General features: G+C 31.0%; 4 protein-coding genes across 9 annotated transcripts in view; 3 read left to right on the forward strand and 1 right to left on the reverse strand.

Moving 5' to 3' along the window:
- Positions 1–795: 795 nt before the first annotated feature.
- LOC120082003 (acyl-acyl carrier protein thioesterase ATL3, chloroplastic-like) lies at positions 796–2,045 on the forward strand. The gene is made up of 5 exons (XM_039037210.1): positions 796–984; positions 1,052–1,164; positions 1,246–1,355; positions 1,446–1,541; positions 1,642–2,045. The coding sequence occupies exons 1-5, from the start codon at positions 854–856 to the stop codon at positions 1,759–1,761; spliced, it is 570 nt and encodes a 189-aa protein (XP_038893138.1). The 5' UTR covers positions 796–853; the 3' UTR covers positions 1,762–2,045.
- Positions 2,046–3,621: 1,576 nt separating this feature from the next.
- On the forward strand, positions 3,622–6,501 carry LOC120081769 (universal stress protein A-like protein). Of its 6 annotated transcripts, none has more exons than XM_039036929.1 (5): positions 3,622–4,128; positions 4,235–4,326; positions 4,538–4,656; positions 5,105–5,176; positions 6,107–6,501. In XM_039036929.1, the coding sequence occupies exons 1-4, from the start codon at positions 3,921–3,923 to the stop codon at positions 5,154–5,156; spliced, it is 471 nt and encodes a 156-aa protein (XP_038892857.1). In that variant the 5' UTR covers positions 3,622–3,920; the 3' UTR covers positions 5,157–5,176; positions 6,107–6,501. The 6 variants fall into 6 exon arrangements, with proteins under 6 accessions (XP_038892857.1, XP_038892858.1, XP_038892856.1 ...); XM_039036930.1 differs by having other exon boundaries at positions 5,105–5,171; positions 5,454–6,466; XM_039036928.1 differs by having other exon boundaries at positions 3,624–4,128; positions 5,105–5,171.
- Positions 5,853–8,147, reverse strand: LOC120081771 (endonuclease 2). Its single transcript, XM_039036931.1, has 9 exons — positions 7,600–8,147; positions 7,339–7,513; positions 7,140–7,247; positions 6,992–7,047; positions 6,839–6,922; positions 6,656–6,748; positions 6,472–6,539; positions 6,308–6,381; positions 5,853–6,234 (listed from the first exon to the last, which is right to left on the reverse strand). The coding sequence occupies exons 1-9, from the start codon at positions 7,708–7,710 to the stop codon at positions 6,140–6,142; spliced, it is 864 nt and encodes a 287-aa protein (XP_038892859.1). The 5' UTR covers positions 7,711–8,147; the 3' UTR covers positions 5,853–6,139.
- Positions 8,148–21,553: 13,406 nt separating this feature from the next.
- The window catches only part of LOC120081087, an 888-nt gene continuing 37 nt past the window's right edge, over positions 21,554–22,404 (forward strand). The window contains exon 1 of the mRNA XM_039035766.1: positions 21,554–22,404. This exon is cut by the window's right edge and continues 37 nt beyond it. Within this exon, the coding sequence (XP_038891694.1) occupies positions 21,554–22,404 (851 nt within the window).

Here is a 22,404-nt window from a genome sequence, read left to right on the forward strand (position 1 = left end):
CTTGCGTTGATATTCGATTTCTTCAAAGCAGCAACATCCTTTGGTGGACTGACTTCAGTGCCTCCCACAACATCCCACAAGTCTTGGCATTGGAGATATAGCTTCATGCATGTGGACTATGTTTTGTAGTTCTGAGTGTTGAGCTTCTTGATTCTTCCAACAACTTGAAGGTCTCCCATCATCTTGCAGTGATTAATGCACTCCATGAGTAGTTGTGTCCCAGACAACAAGCTTCACAGTCTCAGACTGTACTCAATCTTCAGAAGCTCCACCACAATAAGCTATGCTAGCTTGGCTCTGATATCACTTGTTGAAGAAATTGACACAAAAAGAAGAGAGACAATCTTGGAGGAAATAAATTTTTATTTAAGAAAAACCAAATATGGACCCTTTTGAGAGATCACTTTTTTACTCTTAAGATACTCACTTTTTTACACTACTTTTCTTAGATCTAACTAATTCTAGATAATTATGAGATTCTCCTTATCTAAAAAAATTCTCTAGAACTTATTGGAGCCTAAAAAAACCTTAGGATATTTCTAGATATTTTCTTTGAGATATATATTTACATATTTTAACATAATTTTAGAAAAGTCTAATATACATACTTGCCTCTAAAATAATTATTGTCATTATTATTTCAACACCTAAATTTCTTTGGTCAAGCATATAAATGCAATTTAATTGAAAGTAAACAATAATGATATTAATAACAATAATAATGACACTAATTTGTTATTGAAGAGTTTTTATAGATGAAGAAACAGAGTGATCACCATTTTATTAATACTTACATTAACATTTCCGAAATTCTGATGCATGAAGGAGAGAATTAAGTGAGAAATTAGAAGATATGTTGCAGTTTCAAGCAGCTTCCATGAATCCAATGATTCAATTCTCACCTACCAAACCCAAATTCCCTTCTTCTTCGCCACTTTTCTGCACCAAAACCCAAACCTCTGTTTCTCAAACATTTTCCAATAGGTACTCTGTTTTTCTTCATGACCACTAATTATGATATATACTAAAAATCTACAATATTGATTGGCAGTCAGAGTTACAAGATGGATTGTTTCCAAGAATTTGAACTAAAAGTTCGTGATTATGAGCTGGATCAGTTCGGTGTTGTCAACAATGCTGTTTATGCAGATTATTGCTACCATGGTCTAAACTCTAAACTAAACTTTATGTTTTTAGAATTGTTGGATTTGATTAATGAATTAAACTGATAATCCTATTAAACAGGTCGCCACGAACTGCTAGAAAGGATTGGGATGAGTCGTGATGCAATTATTGAGAGAGGGGATTCCTTAGCGCTATCAAACTTGTCTTTGAACTTCCTTTCACCACTTCGAGTATGGATAAATTTACCATAAACCATTTCGTCTCTGTAAATTTTGCTTTAATCAACCTACAAATCTATATAATTAATTTGCTTACTTTAGAGTGGAGACAGATTTGTTCTTAAGGTCAGGTTCCCCAGAATCTCAAGAGCTCGCATCTACATTGAGCACTTAATTTTCAAGCTTCCAAATATGGAGGTTGGTAATGGAACTAATAATATGCCTCTCGGTTTATTTAGCTTATCTGGGTGCCAGGTAACTTTATAATCCCATTTTTTGTTTGTTTTTCTTTCCCTAGCCAATCTTGGAGGCAACGGGTACTGCAGTTTGGCTTAATAAAAGTTATCGTCCGGTGCGTATCCCACAAGAATTTCTATCCAAATTGGATCAATTTGTTCGGGATCACGAGTCGAGGTGATCGACTTTGAGGTGATTTATTATCTTCTGGAGAAGGCCAAAGGAGATGTTTTGCTTTTGGCTGAGAGAATACAATGGAGAAAATATCTGATTCATATGCTAAAATGCATTTTAACGAATTCTTGCTTTCTCTCATATACTCATACCATAACTACTCAAACAGTGTGATACATACATAAACAACATCACTCTGATTTGCATTATGTTTTGCAGTAGTATAAAGTATATTGCTCCATGAAACGAACTTGTTAGACATGATCTATTCTATAAGTTAGTACCTTTGTATGCGACTAAAAATTTCATATTCGTATCCATCTTCTTCGTTGGAGAAAAAAGGAAGCTTTTCATATTGGTGCTTGAGTTTCAAACTCCTTAGAAAAATAGAATAATTTTTTGTTGTCTTTTATTGGGATGCATATCACACATTCACCTTACAAATCGTGCCACCATTAGAAAAAAAAAAGTAGGGAAAAGTTTAGTTGGAGTATACTTTAGAATAATATTTGGAAGGTTGGAATGTAATCGAGATTATTGAAAATCAAAGAAGTATTGGAATGCATGAGAAATCGAGGACGAACGAAAATGAGATCGTAAAATATGAAAACGGTGGAAAAGAGGATTGGGTTAAAAATAGTCAGAATGGAATGAGTTTAATTATACAAATCAGGTCCAAAATGCTCAATTCAAATATGGATTTTTAGATTATATTACAATCTAAACTCATTTCATTACCGGCTTCCAGATAGCCCCTAAGTAGCTTGGAATAGTGGTGGTATGTAGGCTACGAGCTTGGAATAGTGGTGGTATGTAGGCTTCTTTCGTAGCTCACCTTGCTTTCTTCAACATTTCCATTTGAGATATCAACACCTTAAAACTTGAAAATTAGTGATTAAGTTGTTTTCATAATTCAAAAAAAGATATAAATCTTGTTATTAGTATTTATAGTAATATTAATTAGAATTAATAGACGATAGTTGATGTAACGTAAAGTTTGTATTATCAATTTCGAAGTAGGTGACTTTTTCAAAACAAAGCCTTTTATCATCATCACCTTTAGATTTTTTCTTCCCTTTTCTTTCTCATGCTTTCGTTCTTGCCCTTGCCCAGTACACTCAGGCCACATGTACCAAACTATAATGAAAATTAGTATAATTGGAATGAAATTTCATTGATGGATGAATCTTAATAGGCCTGAATTATAAGCACAATTAGATTGTTTTTTATCATGTTTATCTAGAATTATAAATATGTCACATTTTATTGTTACTGTTACTATTTGACCCTAACAGTTATGGTAATAATAATAATAACGGTAATGGTAAAAGTTACAATAAATGTGGCAAAATTCATAATTTTCATATTATTATAGTAACAATATCTGTAACGATAACAATAACGGTAACGATAAAGATAGTGGATCCCACGTAATTTTCAAAGATTGAGCACATTCTATTTCTCAATCACATTACATGATTTGATTACAAATTTCAAAGCGAATCCCAAATCTCATTACGATTATGGAAAGCAGGTAAACAACAACGAAATAATCAACTAGAGCCACTTTCCACATTACCATGGATGGAATACTTTTCAACTAGTGTCAATCTATCCTTAGTTTGTTCGATATCTTAAAAAACTCCATTTTCGTTGCTCTAAGAAACAACTTTGTTGGTTGTTGTCGTTGTCCTTGTCAAAGGCAAAACTAAGGGAAGAGATTGTTGTCTTTGCCGAAGACAATAAAGAGAGAATTAGAGAATGAAAAGAAGACAGAGAGAGGGGATTGAAAATTAAAATAAGAGTTGAGAGGTAATATATATACATATATAAATAAAGAAGTTTGAAAAGGATTATAAAATCTGTGCCCAAAAAAAGATTATAAAATCTTATTTGGCCCAACTTCATAGGTTAATTTATGAAATAATCCAACAACATGTGATCATGTGATAGAAATAGTGAGAGAGTTTGTTCAATGCAGAAATTAAACGGAATTAATCCTGATTTTCAATCCTTGCTGGTGGCAAAACCCTAGTTAACCCACCATCAATTTTCTCCATCAACACTCCAAGGCCCTAAAGTGAAGCTGATTTACACCGACAGCTTCAATGGCGTAATTCACTTTATGGGCTTTTACTATTCCTCGTGCTTTTCCCCCTTCACGAAATGGCTGAAGGAGCATCAAACCCTGCAGTGGAGAAGAGAGTGATGGTGGCCATAGATGAGACTGATAGTAGCTACTATGCCTTAATCTGGGTGCTCGAAAATCTCAAAGAATCCATAGCCGACTCCCCCCTTTTCCTCTTCACAGCTCTACCTCCGCCCTCCAGTTACACCCCCGGCCTCGCACGCTCATATTTCCATGTTGCATCCAGTTAAGTATTGCTAATTTTTCACTTTCATTCATACATGTTTAAGTTAACGGTGAGGCATTTGAGTCATGAATTGAAATAATCCCATTTTTGTTTTGTGCACAATAGGTACGGAGTTGGTTTATACCCTTCAAGAGAATGATAAGAAAGTTAGATGCGGTCTACTTGAAAAAGCAAAGGATATATGTGCTGAAAGAGGGGTATGATAGGATTCTTCTCATGTCAAGCTCTTATAATAAAATTTTAGTTTAATTCAAGAACAACCCTCTTACCTCCAAATTTGAACTATTTGGATGGGCAAATACACGAATGCTTATATTGAAGTACTTTGTTTAATGTTTATTTCTTGATGACATAAGTTATATGCTGAACAAAATTAGGAACATAAAGTTGTTGCTGTTACTTCTCCAGGTGGCTGCTATATCCATCACAGAAGTTGGGGATCCTGGAACAACAATATGTGATACGGTTGAAAAGCTCAATATAAATTTGCTTGTTTTGGGTGATCGTGGCCTTGGGAGAATTAAGAGGTTAACTCAGGAGGAAAGTCTTTATTTTTCAAAATCTTCTTTTGCACAGCCTTTGACTTCAGTATCTTAAACTTGTTTGGATGTAGTTTGGTTTAGAACAATTCTCATTAGGTGTCAAAATACATGAATAGGTTAAATACTTATAAACCATGCTTGGTATCTATTATATTTAAATGATGAAATTTAAGAGTTTACAAGCTCGTGTTCTCACTTATTTTTAGTTGCAGAGTATCTATCAACTTATATGGATAGACATCCATTTGGCAGCTTTTCATTTCTGATAGAAATATCTCCAGCAACTCAGTTTCTTACTGACCTTTAATTTGCTAGATTTTTAAAAAGTACTTCTTTATCTTTTTTGTTTTCTTCTTTTTATTGATTTTGCCCCTTTTGACCATAATGGGTTTATGTCTTAGATGCTGACAAAATTAACATATATCTAATACAGAGCTCTTGCAACTATTGCGTTCAAAATGCCAAGTGCCCTGTCCTGGTTGTGAAGAAACCGTAGAAATGTGAGGTTTGCTGTTTTGCTCATTAAACTAAATTAGAGTTGTGCCTTAATTATTTAATCTTGATAAGATAATGAGGTTGTGTCCATCTACTTGTGCGACTAAGTTGACTACGAACAAACAGATTCTGTGTGTTCAGCTTGTTATCATGTAATCAGATTGCATATTCAGCTTACTAATTCAATTAAGTTGACTACGAACAAACAGATTCTGTGTGTTCAGCTTGTTATCATGTAGTCAGATTGCATATTCAGCTTACTAATCTATGAACTTTTCAATTGGCAGTGGTCCGTGAATGAAGAGCACAAAAGCAATGAGACACAATCTTGCCATTTTGAGCTTTTCAATTCTGTTTGAATGACTTAGAAGCTACTTTAGAGTCTTTTCTAAATAATGGCTTTCTACTCTTTTTTTCAAGACTAGTTCATTTTACCTAATTTTATAAATACACCACATGTCATCATTTACAAAACTCAGTTTGAAAAGAACTACTTTGGTGGTTCTCAAAAACAGGTCATTTGCAAAATAAACTAACCGAAAAAAAAAAACCCTGGAAAAGAAAATCAATTTTCCAAAGGTAGTAATAAGCATAACTAAACATATTTTTGTTGAATTTTTAATCTAGAAAAGGGAAAAGTGTTTGTAGTACAGCTCCACTTTTGTTATCGATATTGTTGTTGTTGGTTTTTTTTTTTTTTTTTTTTTTTTTTTTTGGGTACGAATTGACAGAACTGTAGTTGACAAGAAAGGTGCTAAGCTAAAAAGTGGCATGGACTAGATAAAGAAATTAAAAAGAAATAAGTTAGTCAAGGAGAATGATATTCCAGGAAGAACTTTATTCACCTCATGGCGCTGATTGTTTAACAAGATTACATACTACATAGGCATATTAAGGTCAACTTTTCAGCACTAACTTGAAACTTAACTATTTCTTGCAGATTTCCTCGGAGTATAACCTAGAGGAATGTCTGTCAACCAAAGATGCGATTTAAAGCAGCTGCTAATCTGACTCCACCTTGCGCCAACCGCAAGTTCACTTCTGGCACACGGGAGGAGAAATATTTCTCTGCACACAATTTTTTAAGTTAAAATCTCTTCTTCACAAAGAACAACTGAACCAAGTTTTATAAGCAATCTACCTGCTAGTGTAGAACCTTCATAAACGCCTTTGTATGCCCAGTCACAGGCTGCTTGGATACTTTCTGATGCATATCTGCATATTTCATTGAAAACTGGTAGTAAAGTATAGAAACTTTGTGTTCTAAAATTGAAGGATTAACAGACTGTTTCTTGTGCCACATACATTTCTGTGCATGGTACCTCATTAGAACCACAGTTTTCCCATTCTTCAACTTGATCTGCCCATTCCTTCTGTTGATCAGAAACAGCCAAAGGGGAACAAAAATGCATTAGAATTGCTAAAGAACAATAAAAATCAAGCTTTGTTTCTCGAGTTGATTTGGACTTAGAATTATCAATTATGTGACCGTAATATTCGTTTGGATTGCATCAATCAGGCCATCCACACTGAAGTCGTAGAACTTTTTTTCTGATGTCTCAATTATGTTGCTATCCCATACCTGTAAGAATCACGAGAAATAATGTATTTTCATTGATGCAAAATTGGAAATCGCCAGGGTACAGAGATGAAGTTGGGTTATTATATTTACATGGTGAAGATTTTGCTTCCTGGTGTACCAGTGAACGTCAATTGTGTTTCCTCCCCTGTCTCCAGTGAAGCCCACATGCAGAGGCTGCATCTTACGTTAAGTTTATTTCAGTAGATAATTGCACACCACAATTACATAAGCTTCATTTCATACCTGATGGATGTCTCCCATGAAGTGTGAAAGAAAAAGTAGTGCTTCAGTCAGATTATCTGATGATGAAAAAGTTTAGAGCATAATAGCGCTTTCATATGTTCGTCATTGAAAGCAAAGTTCATAAGATTCTCATTTTTTTGGAAATTACATTCAGAGTGAGAAGGTTGAGTTTTGTAGCTTAGAAGCTGGGAAGTATAGTTGTTAATGGCCCCTGCAACACACCGGCCTTTCTCTCCACCTTCGTCTTTGCAGTCCCCTTAAGATATTCAAAATTACAAAATTTTAGAAGACTCAGAGAAATTAGAACAGTTTACAGAGAGGGATGGAGACAGAGGATGTAACTCAACTGTCATACTGGTACGTGCAAAGGGAATCTGGAGTATCAATGAAATGAAGAGCAGAGGACCAATGGTAACGAAACTTGATTCTGTCTGCCCAAATGCAAACGCTCGCTAAATCGCCATTTGCGTAGTGTGGCAACAGTTCCTGCACTGCATCTTCTGCTGCTTGGCTCAACCGTGACTGTTGAAACAAAACAAAGATCAAACTTTTCATCAAAAAGGGTAAATTTGAGAAAAGGGTTTGTGGAAGAAAGTGAAGAAAAGAACCTGAGCGATTCTGCAGACAGTAAAATGGCCGTCAATACCCCAACCAAAGCTAACAGGAAAGATGAACACCAACGACACAATGGCCATCACCAGAACCCTACAAGACTCCATTTTTTTTTTCTTTTGTAATTTTCCTTCTGGTTGATTTCAGAGTTTGTATTTGCTTTGAAATATAAGGAGCAATGGAAGGAGTCTGGGAGAAGTATGAAGTGTATAGGGAGGGATGCAGTTGCACCCAGTATAGAAAGTTTCCCACTATGCTAATTTCTCAGTCAGGCGGAAGCTGGATTCCAAAAGGGTTCATTCATTTGCGCAAGAAATTAAGGTAAAGTTTTTAAAAAAATGGAGCCGTTACTACTGTGTCAGTGGCTGGAAGGAAAAGGGAGTTTGTGCTGTTTTCACATGAATTGATAAACCATTTCTGGATTTGGTTAATTGATTTTCTCTCTTATTTTTTTTATTTTTTTATTTTTTTTTGAAAAAATTGTTGATTGAATATGTTTCAATGAGAATCTTATTTAGTGCATTCTTTGGTTCCATAGACCATTGTCCAATCGCTGTCGGTAGACTGTAGTTCATGTAACACACTGATTATCGATATCGATCCATTAATTAGGCTTTGATCAAAGTAGGGAAAGTTTTATTTTTTTTTTTTAAAAAAAAAAAGAACATTTAAAACAAGATTAAATCTGTAATTCTTATAAACTATAACATACGTATAAATATATTCCATAAATGAACTTTGTGGGAAAGGTTTTACAGAATAATCTTAAAATGATGAACTTTCTAAACCTACATGCAAAAGTTGGATACTTTCCGTTTTATGCCCTCTCTCTCTCTCTTCTGTTAAAATACCATTTTTTTTCGTCTTTATATCCTTATAATTAGTCCATGAGTATTCAGCTATGATTTACATACATCTCGACTAATCGATAGTTCTCCTAATCCTATAATATTTGTTTGAAAGAAAGGTTCAGAGTCCAAGCTACAAGCCTCCTCATAGATAGTAGACGAAAACCATCTAGGCATAACAAAAGAATCTCATTCAATTGCTTCAAAGAAAGAAGAGGGATTTACAAAACAAGCCCCAAAGTTACCATAAGACACCGTTGCACTAGCCTAACCTAAATTTTATGACGTTTGTTTGAAGTTTGTAATAGATATCTTGAATTTTGATATTTAACATTTGAGTTTTATGAAATTTAATATATGATATATACAAATTTAAGTATTTTAAGTTAATAAAAAAATGTAATTAAAAAAAGTAAAAAATAACTAACCCGACAACCCAATCCAATCCAACCTAAATTTTAAGAGTTGGGTTAGGTTGGATTGGAGTCTGAAGACCCTATTCGGGTCATTAGGATAGCCATCTCGACCGATTCGGGTTGGTCCAAAAAATTCTCCCAACACAACCTATATACACCCCTTATAATATAAAACTCGATGAAGTATTATAAAAACAATAAAAACGAATTAAATATCACTAATATTATAGACCCAATAATTGTAATAAGAAATAAACTTGTTTCAAAATGGTAAAATGGTAATTTGCTAGTTTAAAGACTTTATTGAATGGTATTCTGTGTGTTTAAAAATATTTTTTTTCACTTAAAAATAAATTTTGAATCACATAGAAAGTAACCTCAAATATGTCTTAAATATGTTAAAGAGCTTTTTATGTTTATAATATTTTAAAAATGTCTCACAACATCAACAATTTATTGACATTTTTATCAACATTTTCATAAAAATATTTTCAACATCAATATTTTATAACTTCATTACTCAAGTTGGCATGAAAAATTAGAGGTGTACATAGATTGGATTGGGTTAAAGGTATTTTTTGGACCAACCGAATGTTGTTAACCCAAATCCAACCCAACCCTTAAAATTCGGGTTGGTTTGGTTGGGTTATCGGATTATAACTTTTTTTCTTTTTAATTAAAAATATGTAAATTTATATACAACACATGACTAACAACTAAAATCTCATAAAATTAAAATGCTAAATACCAAGTATCTAAGATATTTATTGCAAACTTCAAATAAAGACAAATATCATAACAATTTTAAAAGAAAAATATTTAAGATTCATAAATTAATCAATACAAAGTAATTAAAATTTAAACAAAGAGAAATATATATAGTATATTTTATTTATATATATATAATTCAGGTTGGGTTAGGTCAACCTAAATTTTTTTTAGCAACCCACAACTCAACCAACCCAATAAAAATAGAAAAAATTTAACCCAACCCAACCCAACCCAAAAACAAAACTAACTCAACTCAATCATTATATTTTGGATTGGGTAGTTCAGGTTGTTCGAGTTGTCGGATTATTTGAACAACTCTATGAAAAATTAAGTCAATTAGGTACCAACTTGAACATAGTTTAACTAGTTGAGTTACGTATCCTCAACCAAGAGATCAAATGTTTAGATCTTCAACTTTATATATTGAATTAAAATAATAATAACAAATTAAATAAAATAAGTACGTTTCACCAGTAAATCATGTGATACACGAACTTCTAATTTTATTTTGTAATATGTACATGAATGTATAGTAATAAGTTGAATTAAATGTCATAATCTTCGATGGGTTCCAGAATTTAATATTGAAAACATAAAATTCGAATAATATAAGTAAAGATAGTAGATAAAGTTTTTCACTATACGCCAACTTTGAGATTTCTTTTAAACAACAAACTTTGTTGCTTATCTTAATCTAAGCTTACAAGGTAAAGTTGGTATGACATGACTCATACTGTATTATTCTCATTTGTTCATTTTTTTTCAAAAAAAAAAAAAAAAAAAAAAAAAAAAAAAAAAAAAAAAAAAAAAAAAAAAAGGATTCATATTGATAAAGAGTATTTGACTTATCTGTAAAGAAAAATAAACGATCTGAAGCAATAAGACAGCGTTTGGTAGAAGAATAACGTGGCTTCTTTATAAACTTAATTTTAATAAATTTAAATGAGAAATTGGGAGCTTTCCAAAACTGATGTGACTATTGTGTGGTTGCCAAAAGCCAACCAATAATATGATTATAATTAATATGAACATAATAATAACAACAAATAAATAGATAAATAAATTTAAAATGTGTATATGATTAGGGATGGGGCCCAATACAACGAGATTTTCACTTTTTATGCTCTAATTATTTTTGGGAATATTGATGTTCATCAAACCCCTACCAAAATTATTTCTTTTATGAATTAATTAATCGATTAATTTTATATGGATACGTCTCTCTCAAAGCTTCAACCCTTCTTTTTTAATATGTTTTAGAATTGGAGATTATAAAATTAGGGAGTATGTTGTACATAAAAAAGAAAAATAGAGAAAATCTGATTGATTTATTTCAGTAGATACATAAATTATTAAAATTTTAAAACTCAATATTCTATGATAATGTTGTTGACGTTTAAATTTAAATTACGAGTATAATTTATTTATAACCTTTTAAATTACGAATTTTTTGTCTTCTTTATAAATATCCTATCCCAAATTATCCTACTTTACTTACAATGTACCATAGCGTATACTCAACTTAAAAATCTATTAATTTTTTACAAAATGTTTAATTTGATTTAGTGTTTTTTGTAAAACTTTAGCTCAATTTTCTTAATAGGCATCTATATGTAGGGAAGCAAAAACTACACATTTTTTTACATATAGCAAATGATATACAAAGGACTCAATGAAACTTAAGGTAGATTATAGTTTAAAATTTTAGATTAGCTAGTTAATGATACATAAAGATAAACGATAGATAATTTGACTATAAATTTCATTACACATTTGATGTCCATTATCGTTACAACTTATCCTAATTTGGTAAGATAATATGAGATAAAGCATGACATATGTTCGAATTTAATAAAATTAGGTCTTTTGTTTCAATTTTGAGGAAAATATTATTATATGATTTTAATACCGATGTCTAATTAATATCTTCTTTTTGAAGGTTTGAATGAATATTTTAGATATAGGGTATTATGGAGATCTCAATCTAGTTGAGATGTCTTGGTGTATATACCGATTCTTCAACTTATTCTTCACCTTTACTTCTTTGTTAAAAAGGAAAATTAATATCCAAGTAAATTTATATATTTGCATGCTTAGCTTATTTCAAACTAATTATGTATGTGTGTTTGTTTGGTATTGTTGTGCTTTTAAATTTTAATTTATTTTTATACCTTAACTTATTAGCTTTTCATTGTCCTCAAATTTTATTTATTTTTTTTTTTTTAGGATACATTGTCCTCAAATAATTATTACATACATTAGCGCAGCAAATTTTCGGCTACCTACAATTTCAATTATTAATAGAATAATAAATGTCTCACCAACTCTTTCTTGTCTATGGTATTTTAGTTTAAACAATAAATAGAATAATAAAATAAATATTTAATTACTAGTTTGGTCTCTACACTTTTAACCTTGATTCATTTTGATCATTATATTTTCAAAATGTTCATTTTGGTCCTTATATTATGAATTTTGGTTCATTTTAGTTTCTACATTTTCAAAATGTTCATTTTAGTCATTTTACTTCCAATTTTTATTCATTTTAGTCCTTTTACTTTCAATTTTTTTTTGTACATTTTAGTTCATATACTTCTAAAAAATGACTATTTTAATTAGACCCTTGAAAATAAAAATGTAGAGACCAGAATGGTCACTTTTTATAGTTACATTTACCAAAGTGAACATTTAAAAAATATAAGAACCAACATGAACCAAAATTGAACTTTTTGAGATTACATGAATCATAACCAACCAAAATTAAAATTTTAAGGACCAAAATAATATTTAACTTCTAAAAAAACAAGTTACAAATTTAGTAAAAAGGGAAAAAATGTTAAATTATTTATAAGGAATATATGGAGATGAGTTTGGGCAAAAATGAATAATCCCATAGAAGAATTAAGCAATAAATAAAAATGACATGATTTTAAAAGTATATGAAAATGGAGATTGAAAATTTCAAAATTAGATTTTGGGGCAACGCGGTTGACTTTCATAAAAGTTGACGAATTATTCAAACCACCATATTTAACACACGCCTTCCAAAAAAAAAATTTACAAATTCAATTCAAATCCCAATCCATGTGTTTCATTTCATCCCACATTAAAAAAAGATGCTCAATTTAAACGCACGAGTAAAATGGGTTGAATTCAAAAAGGGATGCAAATTTTTACCCCTTCCATATTAAGACTCAATTTTTTTAGGGAAAAAAAAATTGGGTTAACATGTGTTATATACTAAGATATGTACTTTTTCAAAAATTAATATTGATTGAAGAGAAAATAATGTTGTAGACTACTTTCTTATTAAATAATCATGCACGATAAACCAACGCTAAATCAAAAGAAAAATGAAAAATAAAAGTTAACGAGTTGGATATATTATTAATAATAGTTTCTTTCTAATGCCCAAAATAAATCAATAGAGGTTGTGACTATAATGAATACTAATTTTTAGGCTTACATATTAATTTGATCTTGGAATCTTTAAGTTTATTACATACTAACATATAAATATTGAAAGAATAGTATATTGTGGGCTTGTTTATGGGGTTTTTCCTCCTTTCTATTACCGATTGTTTTTCTATTTTTTCTCTGCCTATTAGATTGTTACACATGTACTTACTGTAGCCTTTATATTGGACTTCTTCTTCTTCTTCTTATGTGTACTTACTGTAGCCTTTATATTGGACTCCTCCTCCTCCTTCTCCCTCTTTATGGTATCAGAGCGTTGAAGCTCTTCTTCAGCTTCTTCAATGAATCTTGATGAGGGTTCTTCCTCTTCAACGAATGATGAATAAAACATTAACCTCTCATGTTAACTCATGTAGAATTTACTCATGCAGACATCCAACTTCGGTTGCATGTCATATTCAACTCAACTCTTATCTTAGCTAAATTTAGTTGCGCCAAACAGAGGAGTTGTTATTATGCATTGATTCTAGTTACCTACTTTCGTTTTGGCTTACCTGCATGGGTGTCATGCGAAGTATCCAACTACAAGGAGGTATCTGTAGAGTATGGGTCTACGGGACATGCCACATCTAGTCTAGGGCAAAATGGGATATTTTGTACTAGGCGCGTTTTATGACCTAGTTTATTTTTTTGTGTACTTTTGTATTAGTGTAACGTTTATGATATATACCCCATTATCTTTAGGACAAATGATGTATACTCTATGGGTCTACGTGGGTCCTTTAACTTGTAATTGTAATGTACAAATAGTTTATTTATTTAATAAAATATGAGGTATTTTATTGGAAATTTAGTAGCATTAACTCACAAAATTAATAAACTAAATCCAAGATTATCTACTATAGCTTAAACTGAAGGAACCAGTTAAGGTTCGTGAGTGGAAACGAGGATTAGTCCCAAATCTTTTTACAGAACCATAAATTTTACAGAAACACACAAAAGAAATATGCATTAATCAACATTTACAGCATGTATTTATGAAAAAAAAAAAAAAAAAGAGAGAGAGAGAGAGGGAAAAGAGATAAGAATACCCTTACCTTTGAAGAACCCTTCTTCAAATGAATCCTCTTCGATCTGGAACAATCATGGTAAAAAAGATTTTCAAATGTCCATGAACTCGAAACCCTAAGTTAGGCACCACCAATTAGAGTCTTCTGCATTCTCTGGGGTGAGAATAACAAGAGTTTGTGGGCTATGTGATTTTTTGAAAAGGAAAAGGAGAATTGAGAGAGGAGAAGAGAGATTGGGAAAGTCTTCTCATAAGATATTCTATGTTTTCTCTCTTCTGTCAAAACGAAGAAGATGAAAACCTCCCAACCACCCACTCATGTACATTGGTTGAAAGAGAATAGGGGAAGGAAGTTATTTCCCTCCCTTAATTTTAAAAAAACATAAAATAAATAAATAAATTTTACTTTTAATTAATTAATTAATATATATATATATATAACCAATAGACCATTTAGGTTATCACTTAAACATGATCCAAACCTTATCCATCTACTACAGACCATTCAGATTATTACTTAAACATGATCCACCTGTATATCTCTACATACATGTTTAAGCTACAGAAGATAACCTTGGATGTTGGTTTATTGGTTTATGGGTTTAATGTTACTAAATGTCAAACAAAACATCTCATATTTTATTAAATAAAAAAAATATTTGTACAATATAATTACAAACTACAGAACCCTACGAGATTTAGGGCATCAACCCCAACATAAATATGCATGTAGAGACATACATGTGGATCGTGTTTAAGTGATAACCTAAATGGTCTGTAGTAGATGGATAAGGTTAGGTATCTTATCCTGGTAATACTATGAATAGAACTTGTTTTGTTGATGTTATAATTATTGTAAAGTTCTACAAATGATCTGTTCCTGATCATTCATGTAGAGACATGTGAGTAGGAGTGTTCTATACAAAAAGGTTTGTATAAGATTGGACCACAAAATGAATAGTCTTATTATATAACGTTGTTAATAATAGAGACTTACATTTCACTAGGATGACCATAGGTGACAGGACCTAAATCCTGAGTGAGTTGTGAACTCCGACCTATGAAGGCAATCCTTGATTTGCGTGGGTGGGAGTGGCCAGATCGGCGACTCAATATACCTATCATTTTGAGGGTTCGTCTGATTGGGGAGCTGGAAACACAGCTACACAAGATGGAATTTATTCATTCCCTAATGTCAAGGTAAGTAGATAAATTGCTCCTTAAGTGCTGATTTCGGGGCTTGAACAATGTGGCGTCATACACTCTCTTGGCCCGAGAGAGGTTTGATCATAGTTGGACTATGACTTATTGTTTATTAGAGGGATCGATGATACTTAATGAGTTAGATGTAACTATAAGAGCAAAATGGTAATTTTGGTCCAATTGTACTTACGAGCAATTTGTAAAGGGTCATCGCACTGTTGACTAGTTATATCCAATGGATACAGAAATATATCTATAGTGCGAAGAGTGAAACTTTTGGTCTTTAATGGAGTGATTGACAGTTAATGGTTGTTGAGTAGTTTAATTAAAAGAGTATAATTAATTATTCAAGTACCATTAGAGCTTCAATCTACAGGTCCATAAGGTCCCCTCTGTAGCTCAACTGGGATTACTGAGAATTAATTTTGGATTAATGTGAATGACTCAAATTAATTGAGGGAATTAATTATATATGATATAATTAATATAATGTATTTGATACATTACATAAAGTTTATTATGAGATGAAATAAATATTTAAATATGATTCAAATACTAATTATATGGATTGTTCATATAATTAAATTTAGTATAAATTGATTTATATTAAATACCATAAATCATTGAGAATTTTAGAACTATAGATTATATTATATTTGATATAATGTAAATTACAGGTTATGTGTTACATTTGATATAACATATAGTTATATATATAATAAGTTAGTTATTATATATATTTTATTTATTAAATAAAGTTTTATTTTATTTTAATTAAAGGGATGGAGATACAACTTCCCTCCCCTTAATACTCTCAGTAAAAGACATGGGAGTGAGAAGTTTTTTTTTGGAGGTTTTGTCTTCTTCCCTAAAAGATCTCCTAGAAAATACACAGAAACTCTCTCACAGAAAACTTCCTCTTCTTCCAAAATATCTCTCCCTCTTCCAAAATCAAGAGAGCCCACAACTCCTGTAATTCTCAACCCCTAAGGAGAATGCAGATGATTAGCTCTTGGTGGTATCCAAATTGGATTGGATTTGTTGTTAATTTTGAACATGATCTTAAGGAGAAGTTGAAACTGTTCGTGGCCGGATCGATGAGGATTTTCGTGAAGATTATTTTGTTCTTCAAGGGTAAGTATAAATCTAAACCCTAATCCTTCCCTTCTATTTATTTTGAAGCATGCTGTAAAATTCTCATGATATGCATAATTTAGTTTTCTGTAATTTTAATTTTCTGTGAATTTAAAATTGGGACATGACCCATGCTTCCATATTAGATTTCACAGTCCTTCATATAATATGTTTGTTATGTCTATACAAAATCATTCTGATAATCATTCCATTGAAGATGTGGGGAGTCTATTATTGCCTTATAGGGCTCGCTGGAAAAACAAAATACAGTTGATCAGTTGAATATTGCTCGAGCTAATCTCAATCGCTTTTCCTTTCGAAAGCGCAATGTCTCGCGCCTTTTTTCAAGTCATCCTTCCTCAACTATGACCTCCCCTATCTTTTTTGAACCTCCTCTTTCTCTACCGACTAGTGTTCTTGGTCGTCCCATTTTTAACCAAAAATCAAAACCTCCTTCCTCCAAACCTCAATGTCAACTCTACAACAAGTTTGGTCACATTGCACCAAATTGTTATCAACTTGCCACCATTGATCATCAACATACCAACCATGTTTGGCCATATGAATTGAATGAGATGTGTAACATCTTTGGGTGCATGTTAAGTGGTTGAATATGATTCAAAATTGCTATTTTATTTGAAATTTTAAGGATTATAATAAGTATTTCAAAAGTTCATACTTGTTAGCATTCTTTTTTTATTTGTCTCTAAGAACAAAATAAAAGGTCCTTTTATTTTTAAGAATAAGATGGGTTATTATTATTATTTTTTTTTGGTACAATAAATTATAGAAATAATGAGAGATCAAACATTCACTTGAAGAAAGAAAAAATGTACAATAACTGCAACTACAATTACTTTGACGAATATGGCAAATATGGAGGTGGCTCAATTAAAGGGTGCTGTATTGATACAAATACTTTGTACGGCTGCAAAATGTTTTGGAAGAAAAGCTAAATCAAAGTTGAATTAGTTTTTTGTGATCAACGTTGTTGAAAAGCATTTAGAAAATGATTTGTTGGTCTCATCCAAGCAAATAGCAATTGTTTATTTATTTTTATTTTTTTATAATTGGTAATAATTTAAAATTTAATTAGACAAAAAGTAATAATTTTAGTGTTCAATTTCCCCCCCCTTTTTTTCTCCTTTTTGGTAGTATTGTAGTAATATAATAGTTTATTCAAGCCCAATACGTGAACGTATGTTATATTTGATGGAAAAGACAAATTTGGAAGACGTCCTGGAATCTTTGTGATTTATATTATGTATTCGATGTCCTACCATATATGATAAATATTTAAAATTACATTGCTTCCTATATAAGATTAGGAATTTTTTGTTCATTAGAGGAAAAAAAATCAGCACATATTATATTTAAATGTTTTTGTGGAAGGCATGTCTCGAAGAATATTTGATACGTACTTTGACACCTATTATATTTAATTTTAAATAATTAAATTAAAACTATATAATATAAAACTATTTTTTTATTGCCACCATTGGAAATTTGGAAGCTATTGAAAAATCCCATACAACAATATATATTATCCTTTTTCTTTATTAATTATTTCGTTCCTTTTTAAAACTCTCTAAACATGAGACAAGATAAAAAAAATGGAAAAAATAACTTTTTTTTTTTTGTTGGATTTAATTTTCATTTAGTTTTAGAGCTTTGAAAGATTATTTTTTTAGTTCTTAAATTTTAAATTTAATTTCAATTTAGATTCAAAATATTATAATTTTCTTTTTATAGTTAAATTTTATTTCAATTTCATCTATTTACATTTCTTATTTTGATTTTTAATTAATTAATTATTTATTTTTCATCTTTGATAGTGACGTCTATTTATTAATTTAAAAATTAAAAGAATTAAAATAAATAAAGTTTTATCATTTTTCATTAATTTTAAATTTTCACTTCCTAACTATTTTAAATTAATTAATAGACATCAATATGAAAAATTAAAGAAAGTATTTAGTGAAAATTTGAGTTTTGAAGTGTAAATTTTGAAATCTAGTGTCCAAATTAAATAAAGCTCTAATCTCAAAGATAAAATTGTAATATTTTGTAATGGAGAAAAATTGAAATCAAACTCAAAACTAGAAAAAAAATAATAAAAATATAGCATTTTGAAACTATTGATCAAATGGAAATCTTGTACAAATCTTTAGGACAAAAAAAGTACTTTTTTAAACAATGTTTAAATACTTTTTTAGTCTCTGTATTTTTTATTTGAGTTTATTTTGATCTTTATACTTTTAAAATGTTCATTTTGGTTATCATATTTTTAAAAACTGACCATTTTGGTCCTTTCATTTTCATTTTTACTTCATTTTTAAGGGATCAAGATGATCATTTTTTAAAAAAAGTTCAAGGACTAAAATGAATCAAAGTTGAGAGTGTAAGGACTGTAACGAATATTTTGAAAATGGAGAGACCAAAATAAACTAAAGTTAAAAATATATTTACGAAAATGAAGTTAAAAAAATAGAATGATAAAAAGAATATAAGAACATCCAAAGAACTCAATTTGAAATGGTAAAAGCTTCACCAACCACTTACGGAACTCATTAGTCCAACTCTCACGTCAAGGAACTTTTGTTGCAGTTTTAAGTGTAACAAAGACGACCAAATTCTAATAACTCTTTTTAAGGTAAGAAATCAATCCTTGCTCACTTTTGCTTTGACACAACTTTTTTTCTTTGGCATTTATGAATATATTAATTTTAGGAAAGCTTATGTCTCCCTTTTAGTCGTTTTAATGCTTTTTGTGACTTCCAACTCAATTTAAGAGTGATTCATCTCCAACTCTTTAACACAAATTCGATGTCTTATTCTTCAACGAGGCATTCCAAAAATAGGTCTTTCCTATAAGTAAACGAAAAAACTTTGAAAAAGGTATTTTTCAAATTTTAACTAACATCTCAAGAGTTATTACTTCTAGTTTCAATTATGACTCATTTTTTTTTTTGGTCTTTACATTTTTAAATATTACACATTTAGTCCTTAAGTTTTGAGTTTTATTAAAATTTAAGTTCCAAAATGTTACAATTTTATCATGAATTTTGAGTTTTGTTTCAATTTAGACCATGGATTTCAAGATTTTACATTTTTAATCTTAATTTTTCATTAAATACTCACTTTTAATCATTGATTGCAATCTCTATTAATTAATTAAAAATAGTTATAAAGTGAAATTTTAAATTTAATAGTGATAAAAATAGTGAAACTTAATTAATTATAACTCTTTTAACGATTTTTAATTTATTAACATAAATTAACTCTAAAGATGAAAAGTGAGTATTTAGTAAAAAAATCGATATTAAAAGTGTAAATCTTGAAACATAGGGACTAATTAAATTGAAGTAAAACTCAAATTTCAAAGGTAAACTTGTAACATTTTGAAACTTAGGAACTAAGTTGAAACCAAATTCAAAATTTAATCACTAAATGTATAAATTTTTGAAATCTAGAGACTAAATAAAAATCAAATCCAAAATCTAGAGATCAAATATGCATGTTTTCCTCTTATTGAAAACCCCTTTTAAAATATATTCTTTAAAATTATGAAATTTTATTAGTATTTAAAAAACATTANATATAACCTCATTTGTCGTATTTAAAAAAGTAATTGTCAAGGACAATAATTGACAATCTACTTTCTTTATCTAAAAAGCCTAAACAAATAAATTCCCACTGTGGGATGAGACCTACACCTAGCATGATGTATTGATTTATCTCTTAAATTATCAATTTAATCAATCTCAACCTAGATTTAGATAAGTGTTTCAAATTTTATCAATTCTTTTACAAAATTCAACAACAACAATAATATATGGTGTAAAATAGGGCTTAATTAATGCATACAATTTTTTTTACAATAAATAATGTAGTTTATCATTGATAAAATTCTCAAATATCACAAATAGAAAAAACAAATGAACAAAGTTGTCTTTTTTTTTAAAAAAAAAAAAAAAAATCTCATTCAGTCCATAGTGATCCATGTTTTTCAACTACTTAAACACATGTGACAATAATTTTCAATGTTTTTTCAAGCAAACATTTTTTTAATAGTGAAAATTGCATGATATAACCATTGATGCATAGATTGTATATGAAAAAATCTCACTAAGTATGACAAATTTTAGAGTTTATAATTACATTTAAGTTAGAATTTAAATCCTTTCCTATCAAATTACTATTATTATAATTAAGATTTAAAATATCGCTATATTGATAAAATGTCGACGTGAATAAACATTTAAAAAAAATTATAAAAGAATATGAAAAAGTTAAATTAGTAAATATTTTGTAACCTTTAAATAAATGATCATATATATTATTTATATTATATTTAGGTTGGCGATATTTTATTTTTATTATAAAAATGGGGGAAATATAGATCTATTAATGAAATTTAATATCATGATTATGATATTATATTCATATAAATTAAGAAATTCATGGTGTTGCTTCCAGCACCGGCCAGCAGTGACCACCAGTGTCATGTCAACATACTAATTATACGATTTTTCACAAGGTGGGTCCCACCAGGCTTTAGATGAACCAATGGATCACCAATTCGTCCCCACGTTTCAACATCTACAGTGGCAATATTGTGAAAATAGCCACAAAAATTTATGACCGGACATTTTCCCCAGATGACCGAATATTATTAATTTGATTCCGTTCGATCCAATTCCACGTCAGCCCTTCTTACTTCCCTGCGCCTGCTCCCTCCAAAACTTCTTGCTCTTTTTTCTGACGTGGATCTCTCTCATACTCCCACCAAGCCAATCCTTCTCTTCCACGTCACTCCCTTATTTGATTTTATCTTTTCTTTCTTCTTTTTTTTCGCCCTTAAAATCTCCTCTCCCCCTTCCCTTTCCTCCTCCTCTCTCGCCATCGCAAATTTTTTTCCACCAAACCCTAACACACAAATCCTTCTTTTCTTCCTTGTAATCTTTCCATCCGAATATTCCCATCCCAATTCCGATTCTTGATTTTTGTTTCCATCTCTTGATCTTTTGTTTCTCTTCTTTAAATCTGTGGTTGCGTTTTCTTCCATTCTACCCAGCACTGAGGTTGATATATGGAGATTCCTGTCATTAACAGGTTTAGTGGGTTGGACTCCGGGATGAGTTCCTTACCGAATCCCACTCTCTTACCCCAGATTTTGGCATCCCCATCTGGATTTCAAACCCTTTTTCGATCTCTAGATCTCTGGAAGTGGAGCGCTGTCATTATCGCTATTGTTGCTACATTCAGCGGCGTAATCAACCGGATTAAACTTTTGTTTGTGATTTTCCGACGCCAGAAACGTATACTGCAGGAGATTGTTTATGATTCTGACTCCGATGGTGAGTACTCTGTCGACGATTCTGCCAGCTCTGTTTCGTCAGTTTGGTCGGAATTTGAAGAAGACGATGCCGATGAGCCCGCCGCCTCATCTTCCCTTAGTTGGGACTCGACTGACCGAGATTTTCATGTTAGAGGGTCCGATTATTACTTGAACGATCACGAAACGAAACGGACTCTGAGACTTCGGCATCGACGGAGCTTCCACAACCAAGACAGAGAAGACGATCATTTTTCGTGGGCTGATTTCAGCGGAGGTAAGAGCGTTGTGAAGTTATGGGACAATCTCAGATTCGAATTCGATCACTGTCACTCCGACACGAATGAAATCCGCCTCTACGATGTAATTAAAGAGCAAACAATCGGGTCCATTCTAGCCGGGAAATCGCAGATAGCACCGTCGTTGACGTCAAAGTTACTGTTATCGACGTCGGCGAATGTTCCCGGTAAGACGTCGGTGAATCTCTGGGACACGCGCTTGGGTTCTCAAATCCCAGCGTTAATCGCCGAGTGGAAGCCGGTAGCCGGAAAAGTTTTGGGAGTAAAATTTCCCGGTGACCAAAAAGTATATGTTAGAGACGAAGA

Source organism: Benincasa hispida, chromosome 7 (assembly GCF_009727055.1).
Source record: "Benincasa hispida cultivar B227 chromosome 7, ASM972705v1, whole genome shotgun sequence".
Lineage (NCBI taxonomy): Eukaryota > Viridiplantae > Streptophyta > Magnoliopsida > Cucurbitales > Cucurbitaceae > Benincasa > Benincasa hispida.